General features: G+C 40.1%; 1 protein-coding gene across 1 annotated transcript in view; it reads right to left on the minus strand.

The window, feature by feature from the left end:
* The window catches only part of LOC122396981 (neuroligin-4, X-linked-like), a 273,670-nt gene that overhangs the window by 90,028 nt on the left and 156,663 nt on the right, over positions 1-26,979 (minus strand). The window contains exons 4-6 of the mRNA XM_043395780.1: positions 23,117-23,426; positions 21,686-21,893; positions 19,683-19,937 (exon numbers count right to left, since the gene is read on the minus strand). Coding sequence (XP_043251715.1) covers positions 19,683-19,937; positions 21,686-21,893; positions 23,117-23,426 — 773 coding nt within the window. The remainder of the gene's footprint in view (positions 1-19,682; positions 19,938-21,685; positions 21,894-23,116; positions 23,427-26,979) is intronic.

Consider the following 26,979-nt stretch of genomic DNA (forward strand, 5'->3'; position numbering starts at 1 on the left):
CGATAGTACGGTTGTGGAATGCAATAACGCGCGACATCGTTACCTCGATCGTTGATTCTCAAATTTTTTTGTCGAGACACCGACTCATTCCACGTTTGGCGGTTCCATTTCAAAGGAATCGATTGCACGTCTAGTGTAATAAATAGGAATGACTGAAGATTTCGTTCGAAGCGAGTCTGCCCACTTTTCGAGGGGTTTATTCCGTTTAGAGCACCAATAAATGTGTAATAATAATAATTATTCCAATTAAGATGTCTCGATCTAAATAACATGCAAATTCAATCGTTTTGGTGGTTATTATTTTTAGAGCATAGAAAGTATAGCTTTCAGGTTAATCAAATCGAAGGTTTCAGTTATTTTATGACTTTTTATTTCAAAATTTTTTAAATTTCCAAGGTCAGGTATGCTCCCTCGTAAGTAAATCAGATGCCGCGGCTTCGTTTCGCGTTCCATGGCGACTTGCCAACGAAATCGAATCAGTCGACTCGATCATACGTACGCGAACGAGACTACAGCTCGTAATGGCCACTTACAACGACCTTTCGTTCTTCCCCGCGTAGACGTAGAACACGTAGCCGTTCCCGCCCGGCCGGGTGACTCGATATATTAACAAATCCTGAGGATCCTCCTCGTCGAAGGTCGAGAGATCGGAGACATTACTCTTCTTTTTCTCATCTCGGACCAACCCTGACTTCCAGGGTTCCGGTTCAAGAGGATTGCATGGCTATTCGAGCTCGATGTTCACCCCGCTGGTCGCTGGAAATATAATTCTATTCCTTGTCCAGCCAGGTCGCAGCGATCGATTCGAAATTTAATAGTTTGGAACATCGATCTTATCGGGACGTTCATAAATGGTATTTTTAATCTGAAAGTGTACTGAAATTAGCAAGATCTTAACCACAAATTGTCTTTGGGGAATTAAAGACAAAATAATTAGCCCCTTATGAATATAATAATTGTCATAGAACATAGAATTGTCGAACAGGACTATTTTGTGTTTGCTGAAAATTGTTCGTGAGCAATAAAGTAATTCGTATAATAATCTAAACTTCAGGAATATATTATCCATATTTTGGTATCGTCCATAAGTAAACGTCTCTGAATTTTTCTTAACGGACCCCGTGGCTCGAAACTTTTTACCCGTGGAACCCGAAGCCATTCTCGTTCTACATCACTCATCGAGGCGAGGGATCCTTTTCAATTAGCTCTAGCAAGAATCGGTTGGAAGCTCGCGAAAGGAGCAAAGAGAAGGTGGCCCGAGGCGGCTGGATGAGTCAAAGGACAGGAAAGACAGCAGTAAAATCCTTTCTACATTCGTGTCTTGGATAGCTTTAATTAAATAATACGTTCCTTTACTCCCTGTCGTCTCTCTTGCTCGACTCTGATTCGTCGCGAGACTCACGGTCACGATAACAAAGTTTTCGCGGAGGAATGTTCCTGTCGTCCCAACGTCATCAATCATACGCAGCATGTAACTCGAAGAGGAGGGACGACGAGACCGAGAAACACGTTTCTCGTGGATTTCGAGCAAAATTGACGAAATTCATTTCCATGATTTTCTTTCAACGCGAGGCTGCTTACGCGAATTTTTATAACAATACCATTCATTCGATCGAAACGAATAATTTCGAAGGAAATTATTTACGTGTACATAAAATCTCTGTTCTTAGATTTTTTTAAATGCATCTCAAGAACGATGTATTCAATTGACTTTCAATATTTAGAAACGTTTCCTTCGAAAAGCACCATGTTCTCGAGTTTCATTATTTTTTCGTGAAAGTGTGACTCGGTTGCCATTTATTCTAGACTCCCGACCATTACAAGCGTGTTTTACTTCGTCGAACAATAATATCCAGCCAACGAAACGTCAAAAAATATATTCCTAATCAAGTAAACGCGAAGAGTGCCGTTTAATCGAATACAATAACCGTCCGCCTCTCCGGGCGGTGATCGATTTCTATTTCGGAACTTTATTCTCCTTTTTTTATATTCTCGTTTCAATTTATGCAGATTCGGTGAATGATCGCGATCAATGCAAACGGATACATTCCGTCCGCTGGAGGGGCCAGCGCTTTTCCAGCGCAACGCGGAGACCCAAAGCAAATATTTCTTTTATGCGAGGCCGATTTAGCATCCTCGCGAATTTCAGTCGGACGAAATGATATATGGACGGTGTGTACGCTCGCAAGAAGAGAACGCAAACACATAGCGGTCCGTAATGTCGGCGCGGGGTTTGTGTTTGTTCCGGAACTCGTACGTGTATCTCATATTTCCGTTTTGCAGTACTCCGGGCCAGTTAGTTTGCCTTCGACGTTCCCAGTTGCGTGGACCTTGCGCGAACCTGGCGAATAGTTTACGCGATTTCGCGGTTTCGACGATCATAACGCAGTTGAAAAATTGTGTTCGGAGAAAGTATAGCGATCAAAGAAAAAATCTTATGTATTTTGTCGAGGAGTGGGTGCTAACGAGCACCCATCATATTACGAATATTTCTCTACGCCTTTCCTGACACTTTCCATTATATTGTTTAACCGTTCGACGCTCAATTTTGATCGTAATAAGAGTAATAATATTACTATTAAGTACTAGAAATCCCATTTGGAAATGGCTTCAGCCGCCCGCATGGAATGGTATAATCAAATGGCGGAGCGCGCTTCCAAGAAATCGGAAACGTCGTGCAAACAATTTCCCGAGAACATGGTCCCCGTTATTGGATTAATGCTAATTGCAAGAGATTCGCGATAGAAGAGACGTGCAAAGTATCGTTACGGGCAACGAAACAAAGAGAAAAGGGGAGGCTAAATTAAGCAAACGTAAGCTACTCAAAGAGATTTCCGCTCCGGTCGACATTTCTTGCGGGCAAAGTCGAGCTTTCTTTGACAATTAAATTTAATAACACGCTTTGTCGAGTTAGGAAGCGTATGAAACATCGCGTGCTTGTCGCTGCACGTTAATAGTAGTTCTTGCTATTTTCACCACTTGAATTTCGTGCACATTGTAAGCCATGCTCGTAACTGTTTCGAAACTTGAATCTGCACGTACTGCATTCTAGCCGGAGTTTATAAGTCCCGCTTCGTTGGATCCCGTCTCCGTAATCTTCCTAAATACCTTATTCGACGTCAACGCGTTCAATACTTCCACGGTTTTTGCTACGCAATTAACGACAATCGTTGACGAATAATTTCGCGCGATCGTTAATTCAATTTCCACGATATTTTACAGTAGTCCGTGATTAATATATCGTCGGTGGAATGAATCGTTAAAGCGAGCAATAAATATGGATAAAGGTGTTTACAAGTATAATGATTCGAAGCTACGTGATTAACTTAATGCGGCATGGCTGTCTAATTTACGATCAAACACACGCGATACGTATGTATATTCGATTCGTTTGGAAAATTAACCGAACGACGAATAGTGGACATTTTTTTTACTCTTATTTTTATTTTCGTCTAACGACTTTATTCACCGTGGCTGCAAAAGTTTACACAACTATGTGTTTTAATATCTACGAAGCAAAGAGCCACAAAAATTGACAGCTTTTCCGGACCAGCGTGGGATAGAAACGCGACTTGTTTTTGTTCCCCGAGACCTCGCGGATTACCGCGATTTCGGTCGCGGTAATCGTTATCAGAAGATCGGCGGGAAAGAGTTTCCCCCGAAAGCGATTCGTTGGGAACGGGGGAACCCGTGGCGGTGAAAAGCGACGAACCTCGCTGGAAAATAGCGAGCGTGTTCGTGAGAAGGGTAAGCCCTTCCCCCCCCACGAATTCGTAAAGGCTTTCTTGGAGAAAGCCTCTTGTAATCCGCGGCCAAAGTGAAAGCTGACGCTGTGAATGGATCCGATCGATTCCACCAGGAACAAAATTCGTCCGGAAGATCGTTTCGGGAGATTTGCGAGGCCTTTCCGCCGATACCATCGGACATTGCGAATCGATGTCCGAAATCTATCGGCGCAGAAACAGCTTCGATCGCGCGCCATTTCTCTTTCCGTTCCGTTCGCTTCTGCCGGCGCAAAATACAGGGAAGAGTTACCTAATGCGTACCCTATCACCCAAATCGTAACTCTTCAACTTCTTTTGTTGTTCCAGTGAAACATCGATTCAGCGAACTATAATAATCGGGGGAAGGGAACCCCTTAAATTCAACTGTCTCTAAAACAGAGCAGCTAGAAATCTGTGAATTAACAGAGATGCACATGATTCAGCATACCAGTCGTTTCTAAATGAAAATGTACACGTCAGACATCAAGGAATGCATAAAAGTATTCAGAAATTTATCCAAAAGTAAAATTAGTCTGTCTTTTTTTCTAGAAATTACAATAACTCGTTCATCGTGATCCTTTTTAAAACAATATTTTAGTACTAAATCTAGAACTTTAAATCGATGGTTCAATTTTCCCAAAGAACTAGCCTAACGAACTCTGTATTGTTCCGGCTGCGTATTATAAAACAATGAGTTTTAATATAGGGGGCGTTAATTATCAGTCCCCCGAGTTCGCTGGAAAAGGTGAATTCGTTCTCGTCAAAGTCACTGTGCAGCTTTCAGGGGAAGGAAATACAAATCGATCGGGGCACTGCGCTCGCTTCGAGCCAGACAAAAGGAAAAGTCGTGTAAGCTCGAATCGAATCGATTCGAGTTGAATCGCTTGACCTGACAAAAGTCCAGCAAATAGCGGAACAGACTCGACGATGCTGCCTTAAAGGGCCAATAAATTCGTTTCGAAGTAGGTTGCTTCGCGAAAGTGCATTCTGTGCCCCCCTCCCCGTGAAAAAGGAGAAACGCTACGTGTCGTTGCCCCGTCGCGGCGATTATTTGCGTTTAAAAGATTCGGCGTGCGCGCGATACAATGAAAGACGCGGGAACGCGAAAATAATGACGAGGGTGGAGTTTGTTCTCTTTGTTTTAGACGTTGGCTCTCTTGTTTTTGTCGTTCCGGGGAATTGAGCGCCGTAAGCAATGAAATCGGGAATTTAATTCATAACGGAATTACGATCAATAAACACCGTCGAATTGGAAATAGGCGCGGGGTAGATTACGAATCGACGTTATTCCGAAAACTAATTAAATTTCCAATTTACGCGATAACTTCAATAGGTTCAAGCGTTTCATTGTAAACGTAGACCGCGTTCAGGGATTCGATAATTATTTTTTAGAATCTTTATTAGTTAGATTCAATTAGGAACGGCGGTAATAATGGCGTTGGAGTAAAATACGAGCGATTATATTTAAAAATATTTGAGATAATACTCTGTGTTCTTAAAGAAAATATATTTTGTCAAGAAAGTATACAGTTAGTTGTATTGCTTTTATTATCAAGGAAGTATATTTTACTAGGTTATTTTGAACGTGCAGGTATTTATAATTCACCATTATCGATCCCAAAACTCGCATTAGTGAATTCTTGCGTACGCTGCGTGCACACGACATGTATACGCGAAATGTCTAGCATGTGCGCGTTCTACATGATTCATCATGTATAAACAGCGGCTGCAGCATTCACAGCCGAGTTTATCAATAGTGAACGCGCTTACACGTTCGGCACGCGCGCCCTCCACATTTTTCCCAAGTATGCAACAACGCGCCACCGTTCGACCGCAAATCTACCCTCTTTATTTGCCCCACAATTTTCACGCCTGTCGGCGAATTCTTTTCACGACAGGCTCCTTGCAACAAACATTGCAATTTTTGGCCCCCAGACAACAGTCGAGAACAACTCTCATTACCCAGTAATAGAAATTACGTAACTTAACACTAAATTATGATACACCTTCACATATTTTTCTAAATTTCTTAAATGAATTTCTGAAATTTTAGGGCGAAAAAAAATTTCTTCAAATCGTTTTGAAAAAATTATCTTCAGTTCTAGGGGTCAATTACAATCATTTTTGGTTAATAGACATACCCCAGAATTCCTACGTATATTCGAGAAAAAAATTCCTTACCGAAAACGTAATGTCTGACCATATTACAGATATCTTTCCCTGAAATTTTAGGGCGGAAAAAAATTTTTTCAAATCGTTCTGAAAAAATTATTCTCAGCTCTAGGGACCAATTCCAATCATTTTTGGTGGATAGACATACCCCCGAAATCCTACCCACTTTCTAGAAAAAAATTCGAGAACGTGTGAAATTTTTCGACAAAATTAAAATATTTCAAATCATTTTAAAAAAATTATTTTTGGTTGCGGGATTCAATTGCAGTCATTTTTGGTGATTATATACACCCTCGAAATCCTATCCACTTCCTAGAAAAAAATTCGAGAAGATAGACAAATTATATTAATAATTCTTAACAATTCTTTTTAATTAAGTTTAACGAAGCTTCAATCAACAAATTGGTATTCTTGATTTTCGTCTTATTATGGTCTCTAGAATCTCTCATTAAAATTTTTCCCAGGGGTGGCCGAACACCCACTCATTTTCCTTAGTCTTTCGTTGGAATGAAAGAATTGCTAAAATATGTCTCGCGAAAGTTATTCGTTGATTAAGAATAATTCCATTGGTCGAAGCTGAACGACGGATTTAGTTATGAATATTCCAGGCGACGTTCCGGGAATTATGTTTTCCAGCCCGAAGTCGTTTCCGATTCGCCGTTTCTGCAGTCTCTCGACAATAATCGAACAATTTTCCTATTATAGCACATAGACGGTCCAGAATTTGTTCGACGGACGGAAGACGACGAGGAGGGGCGGGATAAGAGGTTGGGGGAGTTGGCAAACAGCAGCAGAAAGGACGATCGCTTCTGCAAACAATTTAGCACAAATTGGAATCGGAATTGAGTCTTAATGGGCAGCGCTGGAGTAACGGACTGCAAGGGACGCTGCACGGCCAACGTCTTTATTATTTTCGACGCCTCTGTATCGATTCCTATTTTGATTAATTCTTTCCCCTTATTGCTGTTACGATCCACAAGTAACGCGGGAACAGTCGGGGAAAAAGATTGTCTAAATTACGGTAAACAAGAACCAGCTAAGAGACTTCAACGATCGAACGATTCATTAATTTCTATAATTAACTGGTCGAAGTCTAGTTTCATACGTAGCTTGTAATTAAACAAAAAATTGAACAGAACGTAACGAACGATTCGACAGAGTGCATCGCCTAAAATACTTCAATTTGGTAATATTATTTAAACCAAACTAAATTTTGCCCACGATTGTATATATTTTCGAGGTGAATCCTTATGCAGTACATCTTTAGCGTGGCTCATTCAACCTATTCAATTTTCACCGATCGGTGACAATATGCGTAACGTAATTCGATATTACATCGGTTGGCCATAAATACTCCGCGCATTAACATTATTAATATCTGACAAAGTACGAATACAGTTATTTAAATATCAATAACCGATACCACGGACGCACGATGTTTACGATGCAGTGGGCCGCAAGGTGAGCTCTCGATGCATCTGGGAGCTTCCCATCGGCTGTAGCTTACCCAATATTTCGTAACGATGTTCGTAATCAGCGATAATAATGTGCCATTCGAATTATTTATTCAGCGCGGTGTGTAATTATGGACAAATTTTATTGCACGTTGCTCCCATACCCTAGGCGTGTACACGCGTGATTTCGCGGGCCGGAGGCTTCGAATAGATGCCGCGACAACGAAACGTAATTACGGATAAACGTTACTGTTTGCAGTTTCATTTCAGGTAAATGCAAAGGTTCGATCTACAACACAAATTCTCGGTGTTCATCCTCATCACTGAGAAATTCTTGCATAATTAAAATCCAATAGCTATCGCGACATCGAAGCATCGAGAAGTTAAAGTTGATATTTTCAGGCATAACGCAAGCAACGAAAATAGATATTTAAAGTTTCCAGGTCCCCCTGAATCCATCTACCTCTTGGGGACCACGGGATAAGAACCACTGGTTTCAACGATGACTCGTAAGTTTTCAGATAAATATTAGGAGAGTAAGAAGTGCGTCTTATAAGAAGAAGAGTATCTGCGGAGGGAAGATTTACGCCGCAAAGACCATTTACTCCACCCACAGCCATCGCCATGGTTATACGCAATTAAACCAAGGCAATTGCGGGTGGTTTATTTTGCAGACAGCGCGCACAGACGCAAATATAATTTCCCCAAGATTAACCAACCCGGCGGCCGTCTTGCGAACGGGATTCTGACCGCATCCGACCGCCCCCACCCTCCCCTCCCCCCCACTCACACCCCTCCTTTGGCGGTGGATAACAAATCTGCCAACAGTTCGCCCAACAATCCAGGAGTTTTAAACTCATTTCAAAGTTTATTCCGCTGCCGTACGCGTTCGTTCGCGGCGATTCATATTCGGTCCGTACTTGAACTCGTTCAGCCGGAAGCTGACGGAAAGTTGCGACCGGATGGTACCCGTTGGACAAATCAAGCGATCCTCGATCACCCTTCGAGCACGGTCGAGCTGCGGGAGATTTATAGGAGCGGCGATGTTCCAATTATTAGCCGCCGATACGAGCTACGAGTTCTGTAGTTTCGTTGGGGTCGTTAGGTTGACCGCTATTGCCTTTCGAAACGACGCAATTCCGGGGACCAAGCGCGGATGATTATCCATGATTATCGTCAACCGTGACGCTCTCTGCCTCTCCGAATGGGTTAATATTCCGTGGATGCTGGGATTATTGTTACGACGGAGAATTTTATCTTTCCTTCCGGTACGTAGAACGCTAATTTGCATCCTTGCCGCGATCGTTCAGTTTACAGCTCAATTTTAGGAGAACCTCACAGGTCACCGGCTATGAAAAATTATTCCAACAATTTTAATAGTCGCGAGAGACAACGATGTGATTTGTCTCACTCTGTGGAACGCTAAAAATTATATTATAGAATACAGTAACGCTCCATTTAACTTTTCTCAAATTTTTTCAAATATTTGATTTGATTTTCAGATTATTAAAATGTCGTAAAAATAATCGTTCGATAAAAGTTTGACCATCTCTGATTGAAACGAGCCTAATATCGCGCTGTTATCAGCGTGCCACGCCTGACTGGCAAGCTCTACGAAACTGTCGCGAAGAAATTTTTTTCCCAACGCCCCCGCGTGTGGAAACAAACAGCCACGATTATCTAAATGCAACACCGCGTGTAGAATTTCCCAGCACAATAATGTCGTAATGATGCGCTATAAGGGAGCCGAGATAAAAACCTACGGAATTATTTATGCGTCGCGCTACAAGGGTGAAATACACGTCTCCCTTCGTCAGACTTTGCTTGTCATTGGTTGAACGTGTTCCAGTTACACGAACCTTACATCCGCCACGTTCGAACATACGTATGTTGAGGTTGACTGGCTTGTGGCCATTCAATCGACCGCAAACAAAAACGTATCAAGAGACTCGTCATCACAGACGAGGTTGATCTTTCACCCAATGTATTTTTTCGGGTCATTTTTCTGGGGTCTCGACACCTCATTACCATTTTCGTGTCACTTGCAACGTTACTAAGAGATTTAGAAATGAATTTCAATCCCTTGCAATCAATACTAATTCAGCGAATAGTTTCTCAACTGACCGCCATCCATGACAAGAGTATGACAGTCAGATTGGGCCACGAAAGTCCAAAAGGTGAAAGGTCCACTCGTATACCTCGTCTGTGTCATCATACGTAGGCTCGCCTCGTGCACCTTCGTGTAGGTATTGCCATCGTATCGATCCCAACTTCTTTACTGACCACTTGTTGCTGTCTGTCGTTTATAATCGACGGCAGCAATGTCTAATGGGTTTAATTATTTTCTAATTCGCGAACCCACGAAAGCACAACCACATTTCCAAACAGCAATTTTTACGGTTCCGCTAATTTCTCTCATCGAACATATTTGCACGCAACATATGTAATTAGATGCTACTATTCTTACATATAGGATGTTTGATCCTGGGAAACATTTTGATGGGAGATTCTAGAGGCCAAAATAAGATGAAAATCAGGAATATCAATTTCTTGATTGTGGCTTCGTTAACAAGTTATTAAAAAATTTCAAATCGTTCTGGAAAAATTATGTTTAGGTGCAGGGGTCAATTACAATCATTTTTAGTGAATAGACATACCCCCGAATTCCTACGCACTTTCCAGAAAAAAATTCCTTACTGAAATGTCTGACCATATTACAGATATGTTTCCCTGAAATTTTAGGGCGAAAAAAAATTTTTTCAAATCGTTCTGAAAAAATTATTTTCAGTTGTAGGGGTCGACTACAATCATTTTTGGTGAATAGACACACCCTCGAATTCCTATGCACTTTCGTGAAAAAAATTCGAGTATGTGGATAAATGGCTGTTCTACATTCAACAAATTGGTATTCTTGATTTTCATCTTATTTTGGCCACTAGAATCTCCCATTAAAATTTTCCCCATGAGAAAAAGTCTCAAAACAAATGGTGGAAAATATTTGAATAAATAGAACACGGTTGTTTGGGAGAATTCCTGTAATGGATAAATGAAAACTGTATTGCTGTTGTTTGTTTCACAAATTGTGATAAATATAACTTTTATTTTTACCAGAGACTTTCTCTAAACGGTACATCATGTTTGACCAATAAAACAACTCCGTCAATCAAAATGAATAAATATTGGATCGCCGCGTGAATATTCAGTTCGACTTTGTGTTTTTTTACATTGTACGCGTGACAATGACAGACATATTATTTGCTAATTTTATACGCTGAATAATTCTGATTCAACATTTCCTTTTACTACGCGTAACGCAACATTTATTTACGAAATATGGTACTCGTTGCATAATCTAGAAATAATTGTCTTATATCATTCGATGGATTAGATTCACGCGAAATTAATTTGCAGCCAACGGTTTGCGATCTTCTAAAATCTAATTCGCGATCTATTGTCAGTTAAAATACATGCATTATATCGCGACGATTCTCTCATAACACGTTTTATCCAAGCGTTGCTAATTGCCGTGGTCCAGTTGGTTTGTTTATCCGATAAAATATTGTAAACAAATAGGAGCCTGCAAATTGGTGCTGCTGTGTGTGTGTATGTGTTTTATTTTTCTTTTAGAGATTAGTTCGAGTATGTTTTCAACGCTGTATATCAGATTAACAGCGTCAATAGACGCCTCGTGTTTTACCACCGAGTAACACGTGTTGTATATTCTATTCGTTTGCTTTTTGTTTTAATGAAGGCTTATGCACGGTCAGAACGTTTTACAAAATATTCAATATTTGTTTCATTTAAGCATTACAGGAATTCCGTGTGTTATCAAATCGAACAGACTATTTCTAAACCGTTGTAAGTCCAATAAAGCTGAGAAAATTACAATTCTTTATTAATTGTACCTGGTAAATTATCATACTCGGTTACCAAAATGTGAAATGTGAATTTTTCCCATTACAGGAAAATAATATAAGTTATTCGATGTCTAAATAATATATATTATCGTTTTATATTTATTTCAATGGGATGGCTGTACGATTACTATGCAAAGGGGAACACATTTCTCTCTTTTTTTCCAATTTCGTCGCACGCATCGTTATTATAGCGCTGCGTGCAGTTAATGCATATTTTGCCAACCCGTCCTCGATATTGACTTCGAGAATTTCAGGCCCCATAGTATGTCGCTGTTTGACAGAAATGATAATCGTGTTTACATACGGGTGCGTGAATGTATTTAACAATACGCACGATGTATGTAAATTATTCAGTGTCACAGTCGGCGGCGATGAATATTGTTAAATGGTCGACCGATTGCGGCTGCATTGGTTTACAAATTATTGGAAAGGTTACAATAAACGTCGCGTCCCGTGTTGCATTTCTGTCGAGCGCCGGCGAAACGAATATTTCTTCTGCCGCGGCGAATTGTCAGAAATAAAATTGATGCCCTTGTTTTTCCGCTCGATGAACCATTCGGTATGAAAAACTTCGTCGCGTTTATTGGCATTCTTAACGTTCAACGCTCTGTTGTTTCGTAATCATTGTTTTATCGGTAAAAAAAAAAAGAATCTAAATCGCAAACATTTTGACAACTTACCACTTAAATCGTCCATTTGGAAGGAAACATTGTTCGGAACGAACAGCGATCAAAATATTCCGGGCGGAGCTTTTGTGTTTCGTGACAAAAAAATTGATCGGTCGTAAATGCAATTTGCACTCGGTTTCGGTTGATCGCTTCTCCCTTTCCGCTAAAACAACGTCAACAATGTTTGCAGCAAACCATCTCCACGCCTGCAAATATTCGGAAAGCTACCCCGAAAAACTATCGCGAAGAAATAATAGCGGTAAACGTACCGGTTTTTAAACGTTAAAAGCTCCAGGGTTGCAGAGACTGGGAAATAATAGCCGCGAATTAAGCACTGCGTGTTCGCCACGTAAAAACACACACAAAGTCAACGGACACTGACGAAAACAAACGATGCGTCATCCGGTGGAGTCTAGCAAGAAATTTTGAATTTCGTTGTCGCTATTATACCTGGCAAAAATGTAGATTTTTGTTTTTTTTGTGGGATGGTCACAAAGCAGCGAACGGTATCGAAAAAATATTCAACCGACGGTTGCAGGCATTGGAATATTCATCGAATAATCTACTTTTTTCAAGTTACATCCGCTGGTACTTTTCAGAGTCGCAAAATAAACACAGAAATTGATTGCACACGGTATTCGTTGTACAACCTCGCTGCGAAGGAAATAAAAAAATATGAAAAACTATCGCCTGCATTATCTCGAGAACCGAACATCGTACAGACAATTTTATTCCACATTTTCGAGTTATTTTGAAGCCCCGCGGGAGCATATTTCGAAAAGCGTTCGAAAGTTGGGAAATTGGCCAGCCTCGACACGTCTCGACCTTCTCTCCATACAAAACGAAACGAGAAACTTCATCTACCTTGAAAAATGTTTCTCCTCCGCAACAGCCGTGGCATACAAATGCGAAACGCGTGACTGCTCGACAATGACTGCACAGGTGTCTCTCTGGGCTTTGGCAATACCTGTCTAAAAAACAGCATCTGTCAATTGCCAGTCGAGTGGGACTGCGCCAGACTTCGGTGAAAAATTACACTGGAAACTTCGTGGAATTGCCAGTCACATTTGGTAGATTTTTCTTCGAAATATAAGTTCTTCTTATACGTAAATAAATGTAGTTATTGACGAGTCTGACTTTATGTAAAGTTTCATAATGACGAGGCTACACTTACTATATTAGAATCAACAGATTATAAAAGCCTGTTCTTAGAAATTTAATAGGAAACTAAATGAATTTGTGTCATAGCGAAGCACTACTACTTTAGTGTAGCGTTCCTCGAGAAACGTTTCGTACATGTTTTCGTGATTTCATAACCGAAAAGGGAGCAGGAAAGTATCTTACACGTGGAAAATCTTTTCCGCACTTTGTTCGCTGGAGCTCGAGAAAATGGAGTTCCATGGAATTCAGCTCTTTCTCATTAAACTATGAGTGGATTCTCAACGGCTCGAAAAGAATCCCAAGAAACCGGCGACGTAGATTTTCTAAAGTGTCTTTCTCCGTCTTATCAAATTCACTCTGTAAAATTCTAATCCAACGACGAAACAACCAACGAAACAGTCGCATGCAAGCCAATATCCTTTATTTTCGCCTGGCTGATTATTTAATCTTTGATTTACATCTTTCGTTACATCTCGAATTTGGGGACCAACAGAAATTATTTCATTGCCATAAATGAAGAGAAACTTACCTGACTTGTCCATTGCTTTTACAAAATTTATCAGTACGTACTGATATTGTAAAAATTAGAAATTGCACTCTTGGAGTACACATAACAGATTGTTTCACGAAAATCTACGCCATTGTAGCAGCTGTATCTTTGTAGCAGGACCAGAACCGGAGGGTAATTCAGAGATTGAATTAAGTTTCCCTTTAATAAACGCATTCCGAGCATCGTCTGCGTGTCTCACTTTGTATCCATTGTTTAAGACTGTATTTTACCGGGGTGACGGGGGGGGGGTGTAACCAATCCCCACCCACGACGTACTTCGCGAAGAGAAAAGTAATTTCCGTGGAAACGTTTCTCCGCTTTCTGCTGCCAGTTATTTAATCGTTTCGGGTTTTCAACGCCAAAGCAACGAGTCTCGCGAAACTTGGTACTTTAATCGTTGTATAAATATAATTCGGAATACTTTAAAAGTGTTTCCTGCTTTAGAAATGTGTTTCTAAGTTCGACGATCAAAGAAAATGTTTAACCACCCACACACGACGCTGGTCGCGACTGAACTGAGAGCCGTGGCTCGCCACGCTACGTCGAAAATCATCGATCGAATCGTGCCAAAGAGAAAAAAAGAAATTCTGCAACATTTACTGCTACTTTACTTATGTCCCGTGCAAACGGGAATTGCACTTTACTTTATGTAAAATGCAAACGCAAGGCCGTAATTGTGTCTTTGGGATTATCCTCGTGCTAAAAAATTCTGGCTAAAAGTGCTCGGTGGAATTTACCGGTGTCTTTGGCGTGACTTCGATCAGACGTGTCATTAGAGGGACGGTTTTACATTGTTTCCGACGAGAAGGGTGACTGTAAGGGTAACTGTAACGGCGACTCGATTTTAATCATTCATCGGACCGTGGTAAAAGGGAATGGTTAAAGCCAGATCTCAGAGCCAGGGATCGAATTATTCGAGCGAACAGACGCGTGCTGGTTCTTCTTTCGCGATGGACGTTTTCGGGAACAGATATTTCCAGATCACAAAGTTTATCTTGTTCGTCAATGGGCAATGGCCCTATGAACGTTCATGGTCGAAGTTGCTTAAGAAGATCTTCATTTATCTGTACGTTTCGAGCTGGGTAATCACGCAGGTAATTTAAACTTTTTATATTTTATTGCAATATTTTGTGTCTGTTGTTTTTTGATTCGATGTGTAGCTATTTTCCCAAGCGACGTGTTTTTTGAGACACTGAAATTATCCGTTTAATAATTTCAACGTAGACTTGTTAATGAATACTGCTTGTGTAGATTAAAAAGAAATTTATTCTTCGAACTAGTTTTACACGAAAGTTTAACAGGAACTAAAGCTAATAAGAAAATTTCTTTAGCTATGCCACTTTTTAACGAAGAAGTTCAGCTACGATCTTGTAATCAGAGTTTTCACCCCGGTATTAACGTGTCTGATCTGCTTTGTGAAGTTTACCAATTGCTCGTACAACTCTAACAGCGTAAGTAATCAATTATTGTAATAACAATAAAATTATGGACGCCCGAATGTGTACACGATTGATTATTAAATTATAGTAATTAACATGCACGCGCGTAGATGTTTAAGCGAAGAATTTCTTGATAAACGCTGTTCGTTCGATGATTGTAACTAATAATAATTTTAACGACCATTATAATCAGTTCGTCATAAATGTGTAAACGGAAGAGGAATCTCGGCGTGGAATTTTATCGCTTGTATTAATCGAATTTGGGATTCATTATAATATTGCGTTTAAAAATAATTGCGACGGTCATTAACAGTAAACCTATCGACACTAACTGTTTACCCATTCCTACCCATGATCAGTCTTTCTTTTTCTCTTTTACGAGGCAACGTATTCAAATTTATATTCATATTCAATTAAATAGTGATAAAGTTTTATCGCACATCAGTCGTATAATCAATAGGAATTGTTGAAACTTCCTTGGGTGTGTAGCGTCAAAGTAAACTTCAAAATAAATATAGAAGACAACATAAATTATAGTAGGTGATGCGATCATTCGATAGGGGATGAAATGCCCTTTAAAACGAGCGTTTGTACGAGTCGATAGCGTTATTAGTTCCGGAGATATAGCGATTTTAGTTTCAAGTCGACGCGGTGGCTAGTTTCGGAGATATAAGGCTCCGAAGCTTTGTTTACTACGGCCTTGTCAAGGCCGTTGACCGCACGTGACCGTAGTAAATAGTAAACGTGACGTCATTCATTCACTCGGTCAGTGGGTCAACGTGCGACAAGGAGGTCCGACGCGCCAGACGAAGACAGCGATAGTCGAATTAAGAAAAATTACCTTTTACATAAATTGCGATATCTCGAAAACGGAAAGTCCGATCGACAAAAACCAAAAACCACTTCAAAGAGGAAGGTTTACCGCCGCCAACGATCGCTTAATAATGGAGAAAATATTAATAATTTCGGAACTGCAAGTAATTAAAGTTTTAGTAATTTCAATACGCGTTTTAACACGGGAAGAGCCATAGCAGAATCTTAAAAAAATCGTCGCTTCACATAAATTACAATATCTCCGAAACGGGAAGTCGGATCGTCAAAAACCAAAAACCATTTTAAAGAGGAAGGTTTACCGCTGCTAACAATGCCTTAATAATGGATAAAACACTAGTAGTTTCGGAACTACACGCGTCTAAAGATTAACTATTTTTAACACGCGTTGTTAGACTGTTCTAAGACAGTGGAAACTGAAGATTCTCTCCTTTCATATTTGCTACACATATATTTCCTATTTACGTGGGAAACTAACCAGAATTTGATACCAAATTTTGTCCAGTTTTTTACAAAATAATATAAATCATTCACTTGACCGTTTATTGTAGGTTTAATGTTAATTATTGTATCTTACAGTTGTTAAAACTCTTGGAGTGTCTCAGACACGATTGGGCCGTGCTAACGAAACCCGAAGACATAAAAGTTTTGAAAAGATACGCGGAGGAGGGACGGGCGTTGATTATCGTTTACGCTGGTAAGGAGATCAACGATAAATTTTTATTTTTATTCGGCGAATAGACGAGTTAAATAAATAAAATTAATTCACAGAAATTCATTCCAAAGAACATCCAAACGCGACACGATATATATTTATTTTGATCGAAATTTGTAATCGTTTCAGTCGTTGTATATGCAGGCGCAGCATTGTACGCGGCGTTAATTTTTTCACCGGGCGTACTCGATACAATTATGCCTCTGGAAGAATCTCGTTCCCGATTGTTCATCTACAGCGGAGAGTATCTCGTTGACAAACGAAAATATTACGTACCAATCGCATTGCACACTATCATGTCTGTCGTAATGGGAGTGAACATGGCGGCGACCAGCGACATCGTCATCATATCTATACTCTTTCACCTGTGCGCTAGATTCAGCATTCTGGGGCGAGTATATGCCACATAATAAAATACAGCATATATAGTTTACATTTTTGTCGAGATGCCTTTAGAATAGGCATCTAGGTATTTGTTTATATCTTTTAGTTATCGATTGGAACACATATTCGACGACCATATAGATGGAGAGCAACGAGTTTACAGTATTCACCGGAAATCTATCCTGTCAGAGAGAATCGTTAACTGTGTACAGTTTCACAGCGAAAACATTGAGTTAGTATTGGCCATTTACTTTCTAGAGACAAATGTGTCCACGTATTTCATCGGAAATACTTTCAACATCTTGACGTCTCTTTTTAATTTCGAAACTGTTTTAAATCGAAGATACGTCAAAACACTGGTCGCTCACTATAGCGTTTCGCTGGTGATACAAGCTGGACTGACTTTAGGTGTCGTTACGTGCACCACGCTTCGCGTAAGCTTGCATTTTCGATTAAAAAATCACTCAAACTGGAAGAAGTTCGAAATATTCGTTCATGTTCTTCTAGATGTTCGAGGCCCTGAGAACTATGGATGATGTGGTCGAAGCAATCAGTTGCACGTTACACGCCGGTGGTAACATACTTCTCGTTTACATGAACATTTATTCGGGACAACGGCTCCTAGATTGCAGCTCGGACATTTTTTACAAAACGTGAGCACCAAAAGCTGGCATTACCACGATGAAATTTCAAAATTTCTGCGTTCGTGATTCCCCTGCAACATTTACTAGCCATTACCTCAACAATATTGCATTGGAATATCAATCGATTCAACTTAGCAAGCTTGACAAATCCACACCACTCTTCGTTTTCATTTTGTTACTGAAAATATTACTATTACATATCTCGTATGTTACACATATATCAGCTTGCAGAAACGTCTCGCAATGAAATAAAAAATCCATCCCGTTTCAACTTCCTGCGTAAGGTTTTTAATTGGTTTCTAGGTACGAAAGTTCGAAGTTAGTTTAGTTGCTCAAGTCCACTGGCGAAAGCTTACACCTTCCATTCTGTTCCTCGTCTCTTGACGTTACAGATGGGCAAAATTCTCAGTCAGATAAAAGTTTTGAATAAAGAATAAAAGATAAACGACTGCTTACCCGTTGCTCGTTAAGTAGAAATTAAAACTTTAATTACAGAGTTGGGTAGTTCACGACGATAAAAATTTAACTGTTCGATCGGATATAAAATTCTTTCTATTTTTCTCTGTTACAAGTTTACGTATAAACTTACGAATAAACTTGAAAACGCAACTTTCTCGGTAGGTTTGATGCTCGTTGTAATATTTTTCAGGTATTTCGCTCGATGGTACGAAGCACCTTTGGAAACGCAAAAATCGATACTAATTATATTGCAGAAAACGATAGAGCCTTGCGGAGTACTCGTTGCCAGTTTTATGAATATGTCGATGGAAGTATTCTCAAACGTAAGTTAAAGTTATTGTTTTTTAAACATTGTACTTCAACCGACTGCAAACTTTTAAACGTCTCGTCATTGATTATTTACACGTTAAAGATAATTCAATTGTCTCTGTCCTATTTTACGGTACTGTATTCCGTGCGACAATGATCAAGTACGTCGAGTGAAACGAAGGGGAACTGCAACGATTACGCGATCCTTTCCACAGATCATTGATACTGGAAATTGTTAGAAGAACTAGAAACACGAAATAAATCAGTAACCATTTCATTCCGCGAAGTCAGTATTGATTTTTAATTATATCACATAAACAATTTACCTTTTCATCGATCTTTATGCAAGCAAAAGTATCTGAATCATAAAATATAAATCACAGTAACGGTCTGTGACACAACGATTGGTCCTAAATGAAAATACCGTACATTTATTTTGTCGAGCTTGGCATTAATTAATAAATATTTAATTCTTTGACTAATTTAATATTTCCACCTAAAAATGTACACCGTGGGTGTTTCGTTAAAAGTGGTACAATTAACTCTGGAGCTTTCAGATATAATTAATCTTTTCATGTTTATATTTTGATGTTTCCATTTAATTTCGCTATATTTTAAATTTTAACGTAATTAAAAGTTACGTTATTCGAGTCGGCGTACAGCGTTATTTGAGTTTTATCGAGAATTTTTATTTAGTACATTCTATCAGGTACAGTGGAATCTGCTAATTATGATCCCAGATAATGCTATCAATCGCTTATTATTATCATCATAGTCAAACTCAAAACGTATTGTCTTGTAAATAATTCGCCTATTGCAATCAACCATCAAGGTGTCATGTAATGTGCTGTGATGTGCAACATAGGTCAACAAACTTTAAAAAACATCATAAATTTGAGAATTATGAAAACACATGATAAGTTTTTTAAATAAATTGTATGTTCTTTTCGAAAACAGTTCTTCATAAGAAGTATAATTAATCAGTGCATAATATTACATAGTTTATAATAATATTATCAGTCGGTTACTGTTATCAAAATATCGTTGATACAATTGTTAAGTGGAAGTATAATTGTCGAACGTTCCATAACGCGAAAGTTTCGTAATAACTTGGACGTCAGACGATGGTTAAAATACTTTAGACAATACGATGTTAATATTCACGGGTTTGAGGAACCGATTGGTCTCGTTGCGTGTGCCTGAAGAACCACTTACCTCAGGATAGTCGCCATCTTTCATCTGATAGTCGAATACGTAGAAGTACGTTTTGGGCATCGGTTCTTTCTCTGTCTCGGGCGTCGGCGCAATATGAGGGTTGTTTGGTTTCTTCGTGTGTCTCAGGGTGAATAGATCGCCAGTTTGCACCAACGGCGCCACAAATTGTGCGTCGCTGAGCGCCTGGACGCAGGCGTCCTTCGTGTTGACGGGATGCTGGACTGTACGCTCCCAATCCGTATACTCGTTCACCACCTAGTAATGAACAAATAACAATATAATATAGCTCTACACGGTTGGAATATTCTTCCCAGAGATTCACCACCCAAATCACAATTTTCGTTCACGAAAGAAATTCCAGATATATTTTTACATAACAGAAGAGAAATATTGCTGTCGATTAAAATTTAACCTCTCTTTTATTTAAAAAATCATGATACTGTTTTTCTGAATATTCGGTTCATTTTCCTGGCAAGCAATTCTTTAAATATCGTCAGCGATTTTCCATGACCACGGATTGTTCCCGACGAGATTCGACAAGAACCGTCGGAGAACTATGATGTAACTCGATGGATTTCACTGAAATTTCAGCGAACTGTAGAACGAATTCAAAGAGCCGGGGCGAAATGGGAAAACTGATACCGGGGTTCGTTTCCGCACATTTTGTTAACGATAAATGCAAATGCGGCGGGATTCACCCGCCGCGAGAAAGTTTCCCGTTACTCGTGTTATCAAGCGTGCGCTGTTTTTATTATTCGAGACAATTTTTTCGCACGCGACGCTGCGTCCGTTCGTTTCTGCTTTGACAAACGCGGCGCAATTGTAACTGTCGTCGGTGTTCCCAAAGAGTTCGGCGAAGAGTAATAATGCGACCATCAAACGAACTTCTGCTCCTTCGATTTCGACGTGGATTTGTGTTTCAGCGTTACGTTCGTTTTATTTCGTTCGCGAGTATCGTCGGGCGAAGTTTGCGTACCGATAAAAAAAATAGCTAATTGCATTTGTTTTTTTGTAGCAACGTGGTACGCGAAACTAATGGGGAAAGAATGAGTTGGTCGTTTTCCCTGGAAATATTTGGAAAATCGGCTCCCGGTACGAACTCTGGCCTCCATCGATACGGATCACGCGAGGGGGGACAATTATCGCGCGATTCGTGGTTAAATACCGTTTTACGATTATGGATAATTAGACGCGTATACATACGGGACGATATATTTTTATTGAAGCAACGAGAGACTCGATGATCCGCCAAATGTTTGCCAAATTATTCCCTAAGAGCATTATGAAAATAAATGCAAAATGGCTTGGGAAATAATCGTCGAAATCGGCGGTGTTTATCGGAATTTTGGAAAGATGAACGACACGGCACGGCTGTACGATTAGCGTGCTGAACATTTACGATCTTTTACTTTACGCCCCCTCTTTCTTCCGTTATTTATCTACTCGTTGCACAGCGCATGTACCAATTGCTGTTTAACTACTGAAATTTACTGGAATTTTCCACCAATTTTATTGCTTTTCAAACAATATTAAACTTCTTTTCCAAGATTCAGATCACACGTGAAATTACGTGTAAAATTCGCACTCGTAGATGCACATTAATAGTCTTATCAGCCCTAATAGAATACTCTGCATAATTAAATTGCCAGGTGGGAGACAAACGGGCAGATAATGGGGATAAATTGGACGTAAAGCGGAAGTCGTCCATGGGGACGTGGCGCTAGACGCAATGAATTGCATTCTCTCCTCTATGACTCGCTTTTGTTATTATTACTTTTCAGCTCACGCGTAACAATATTCGTCATTTTATCGTGAATAAAATACCTTCAATTCTTCTACATTTCAAATTATAATTTCTAATGTTCTAGATAGTCCAATAAATCACTTTGCATATTATCATCGATACACAAAACGACCAGTGTTTTGTTTAAGGTTATAGAAAAATAAAAACACTTGTGTTGCCTCGAAATAAATAATGTTCACTGCTGTGAAAATATATTCACCGTGTAAAATATCTCCGTGAGATGGTAGACGTAGGTGTTCCTCACGTATGTCCTGATGATCCTGTCGCGTCTTTCGCCCTCGAATCCTTGCTGCACGTCCTTTTCCGCGAATTTCCACAAAGCCTCGCTGGTCGTTACGCCGAACAATAAATCGTATTTGTTGTTGCTGGTGATCGGGGCTCCGTGTTCAGCCTTTTTCGGAAGCGGCCTGTAACCAACAATTTGAAAAATATTTATTCGTTCTGCGATAATAATAACAACAATACGAAATAATCAACTGTTAATTTACTGCAGAGAATTGAAATCCTTGTGAAAAGTATTTTAATTAAATCTAAGCTTACCTAAGACTGCAATGAGTTTGTACAATTTTCAAATCGATAATCAGAAAAATATTGAATAATTCTATACTGTTCGTAAAAAAAAGTATCGAATACTTGGATTAACGGTTACAATAAATAAATCATTAGCAAGCAGTGTATGAAATATTGTGTGACGTTAAGTACACTTTCCATCAAATGTTAAAACGTTAAGTGGAGTAAAGCAGAACGAATAAACGGAACATCGATCGAATAGAGATGCTCCACGCGTTAACTACAGCAAAAACTTATTGTTCGAAGCTTGTCTGGTAACACTATAGCCAGTGCTCGAATTCAAATATGGTAATGGGTTTGCGGAACTGGGCTGGGTCATTTACAATCCCGTTAATGAACCGCACTAATGTCCGCGGTGGATCGAGCAGGTTCTGCATCTGCTTTACATTTAATGAGGGGGCCTCGATAAAGTCGTGGGAGACGGGAAACGAAGACATTAAGGAAGTACTTCCTAGAGATAAGGACGTCACCGGTGGTTTGGTAAGAGTACTTTAAATAATTGGCTATTACCTCCAATAAAATTGTTGAGCAGCGTCGCTAAACAAAATATTATACGAATCGAAGAAGAAGCTGTTGTCCCGATATTACAACTCGAACGTCTCATTTTGCTTGTCTCAATTCTCATTCTGAACGGAACGGTAATTCAGACAAGTAAATTTAATCAAACAGGAAGCACTGATTTAAAGTTTGTAACAGTGGAAAATGTCCAAATGTGATCTTTTTAGAATGCAATGCGTTGCAAGCGAGGGGTTTGGTCTAAAAGAGTTTGGAAAACCTTGCACAACCTAATCCTCTCCACTGTTTAGGTTCTTAGCTTGTTTAGGGGCTTCCAAGAACTTAAGAAGTGGAGGAAATTATGTGGACCTCTTGTGTCGTTTAGTTTAAAACAAAATACAATCAATCTAATCGCTTTAGACGGAACTGTGATAATCAAACGTGGCTACTAGTCGTCCAATCTTGATCTACAGTTTGCTTGTTCGAATCCTGACACTGACCAGGAAGAGAGTATTCGATTTCCAGTTTTCCAGCATTAAAATTCTGCGTGTTTCCACTCCCTTACCCGAATCCTTGGAATTCCGGGCCCATGTAGGACAACAAGTCTTTCTGGAAGTCTGGCTTGATGACCACACCGTCGACGCTCGGTCCAAAAGCGCTGAGGAAGGTCGGTGGCTGTATGTCGACCTGCATCAGTTCTTCCAAGCTACGTTCTCGAAGGCAGTCGACGATCAGCTCGTTGTCCTTCAGTAGATCATCGGGGATCGAGCAGTTGACCGCCCTGGCGAGCTTCAGCGCGTACGAGACGGGATCTTCGACCACGGCCCACGACGAAAGAGCGCTACCGGAGAGCAAAATGGCTCTCTTGAAGAGACCTGCACAGAATTTCGGGTCAGATTATTTATTTTGTTCGCTACTCGAGCAATCTTATTAATCAGAAATTTTTTTATACACAATAGATCTCTTGTAACACGGGGAAAACTCCTAATTTTTGTCTCATTCCATCGTGTTGAACCTGTGTGCATTCGATTGGTTTCTACGACAAAACGTCGCAGAATTTTTATCGTTTCAAATTCAGAATCTCCGCGTAACTTTCGCGTAACTTCATCGTCGATGCATTGGAATTCCTCGAACTTCGCGAGTTACCGTTCGTCTTATTAATCTTTCATTACGCGCTATGACGATTTTCATCGAAGAATCGAGCATAGTTCTCCCGCCTGATTTATAACGGGACTCTGTAATCTGTCGTCGTCCCGATCGTTCCGGGAACTCCGTCGGAACTTCCGACAAACGACGCGAACTTTCCGAGACGTATTTCGGACGATGCGAGATATCCTTCAAAGTACACGAAAGAAGATTCCCGGAAGGGTCTTTAATTAATCAGTCTCTGTATCGAACAGGGAAAGTTTTCGCAGGTGTGCACGCTCGACGACAACCGTGTCTGCTCCGCGATGACGAATTTCAAAACTGCCGTGTCTTCGCGCGCTACATCGAGCTCGATCGTTCCGACGAGCGCCAAAACTTTGGATTTAATTTATCAGAGAGAGAAGAAATTTAAAAAAGAATTATATTGGTCACGTTAAGATAGATTGTCAAATTTGTGTAACACTTTTACTTACCAAATTATAACAGTTCTCTAATTGCAATTAATTACACGATGTTATTGCGCCTTAAAAAATTATAAACCGTTGGCAAGTTGTACGATTGAAATAGTGGAAAATTAAGGAATATTATTTGATAATATTCACACAATTCTCAGTATTTGTTTTATGACAATTACATGAATTCTCTGTTAACGTCAAAGTTATCTTCTTATGTGGAGCATATTATAATTATCTTTTATTATGGAACGAGGTTGTTAATTAAGATCAAAAAGGTCTCGTAATATAGAACGAAACGTGTTACGAGAATGTGTAATAGGAACAAAGTAGAATTATTTTCTTATATGAAGCGTACGAGAGACACACATAGTATTAAGTGCAGTCACTGTCATTCTGGGATCTTTTAATTTTGTGAAATTAATTCTAGAGTAAAAACTATCGAGAGAATAAACGATCCCCACTAAAATTAATCGCGAAAGGATAAAACTTTCGAAACGGCGCAACAATTCTACGAAGATAAAGTTGCAATTTTAATAAAGGAAAGTAGGATACTCGATTCTTGTAACTGCAAGTGCACTTTTTAATGTTTCGAAGTCTTATCGGGCTTTATTTTCTCTTAACAGCACCATTCTACGGGATTGTTCCTTCAGTTGTTGCTCGAAACAGGGCTTGAAATTACCGTGAAAATAATTCAGGGAACCAGATACCGACTCGGGAATACTTAATATCGAAGGTACGATCAAACGAAGGAAACTTAGTATCGAGGAATCAGTTAACGTTTCGTATTAAACGAAGTTCTGAACGGTGCAACGTTACATTGGGCACAATCTGCTTCCAGATCGAGGGAAGAAACCAGCGACCGAGACTTTTAATGAAATTTGAAGTGAGGTTACCTCGAGGCAGCGAGAAACAGGAGGGAAGATCGATCTTAAGCAGGAAACGATGTTCAAAGTAACAAGCGCGGCGGATGTCCTTTTCAACGATCGTCACGTTCCAAAGATAATTGTCTGCCGATTCTCTTCCAGTATGGTCGAGTCGCGAGAAAAACCCCGTAAAAATACCTTTGGCAAGAGAATGAAAAGCAACGTGAAGCCACTGGAAATAATAATAACAAGAACCGAACCGGTTGGAACATTTTCAGAGGGGCAATTCTTGTTTCAGCGGTAAAACCCAACGTCTAATTTATAACTTTCGTATCGCTCGATCGCAAGAACAATCTTCCCCCGAACTCGAAGAGCCCGCAGCTTCGATCAATAACTTTCGATAACTTCAATTAGCACCCCTTCGACTCTCCCTCGCCCGTGCTCGATAATTTATCAAGACAGATTCGCACCAGCAGTTTCCACGGCGGAAGCCTCGTCGCGGCCGGAAATATCTTTCGGAAACGGCAGGCTTGAACGTGAAATTCCGCGGGGCCGTCGACGGTCTCGAGACAAGAAACGAACGGAAGAAGCGACGTCGGAAAAAGTTTCAGCTTTGCGGAGGACCGCGGATCCGCCGTAAAGAGGGTGAGCATTTTCCGATAGCGCATATGGGGGTAGGAGGATCGACATTCTACGCGCATAATATCGCGGGTGCCGGTCTCGTTCGCCGTTATTCGGTCGTTCGTGTCCATTCGTTCCACCCTCGTGGCGCGGGCTGCGAGGGTAATTCGATCAGGAACGCTGTTAGTCGAACGGTTAACCGCGAACGAAGCTGCGAAAAATCGACGGGGATGAAGACGCGAAGGGTGGCGGAGGCCAATATCGAGGGCGATACATTATCGGGAACTAGCCGCACTTTCTGTCAGACTAGCGTCGTTTGCTTCTTTAGGCGAGAACGAGTCACAGTAAAAATAAAAAGTTCAAGTTATACAGTATGATTATATTCTATTAATCTCCACGTTCCAATTGTGGATTTCTTTGAATAATATATGGATTTTCCACGTTTAATGCAAACACGAGTTCTAGATATGGAATCGAAAAACAAGTATCTCGATAACCACCATGCACCAGATTTTTTACGTAATTTTCGTACTCGATTAAACACGGAAAATAGGCAGAAATTTGATAATCCGAATTTTCCCTGTAACTACCCTTCCGAACAAGATAAAGGGTTGAAATTTGGTACAAAAAGTTCGATTTTGATGCTCTATCGATGATTCAAGGGCACATTTGGCCCCCTTATTTTCGTGTTTGGGTATTATTTGAGGGCCTGGAAACGGTGGACCATGAATTCATTAGGAAGAAGGGGAAAATTAGGTGTTGGGTGTTTTGCCCGAATGAAAAATGGAAGATTTTGCGTGACAGGCAAACCAGATGGGACTCGAAAGCTGAACAATTCAGGATGAGGCTAATTCATCGAACTATCGAGACCCTTGCAATCCTGTTTACTTTTTTCGCGAGTTGTTCTGTCACTGATTTATCGTTTCCTCGGAAAATGCTTTTACCATCCGAGGGACGTGCTAAACTGTATAAACGAAATGTATTCCAGACGATTTATAGAATACAAAAGTGGTGCAAATCAATAACAAGGCGTCCGTTCGGTATAATTTTCCATCGATTTACCCAGATGAAACTATCAAGTTTATTTGTTCAATAAATGATCATAGAAAGCCCAAAATACTAGGTTTCCAGTTAAATTTGACCATCACTTTACATCTGTCATGCTCTAACGAGGAGCATAAAAATTCCCAATTTTTGTTCGAATTTTTCAGATCAATTTCGCCACTATACGTCCACACGTAAGCTCGTATCCTCTTCGATTCTTTTCGAGAGTCTCGTTAGCAGTCTCGTTCACGATCGAAGGAATCTGCAGGAATCTTCGAAGAGGATTGAACTCCTGCATT

Source organism: Colletes gigas, unplaced genomic scaffold, assembly GCF_013123115.1.
Source record: "Colletes gigas isolate AHSC1104 unplaced genomic scaffold, ASM1312311v1 Colletes_gigas_Sc00008, whole genome shotgun sequence".
NCBI classification, from domain to species: Eukaryota; Metazoa; Arthropoda; class Insecta; order Hymenoptera; family Colletidae; genus Colletes; species Colletes gigas.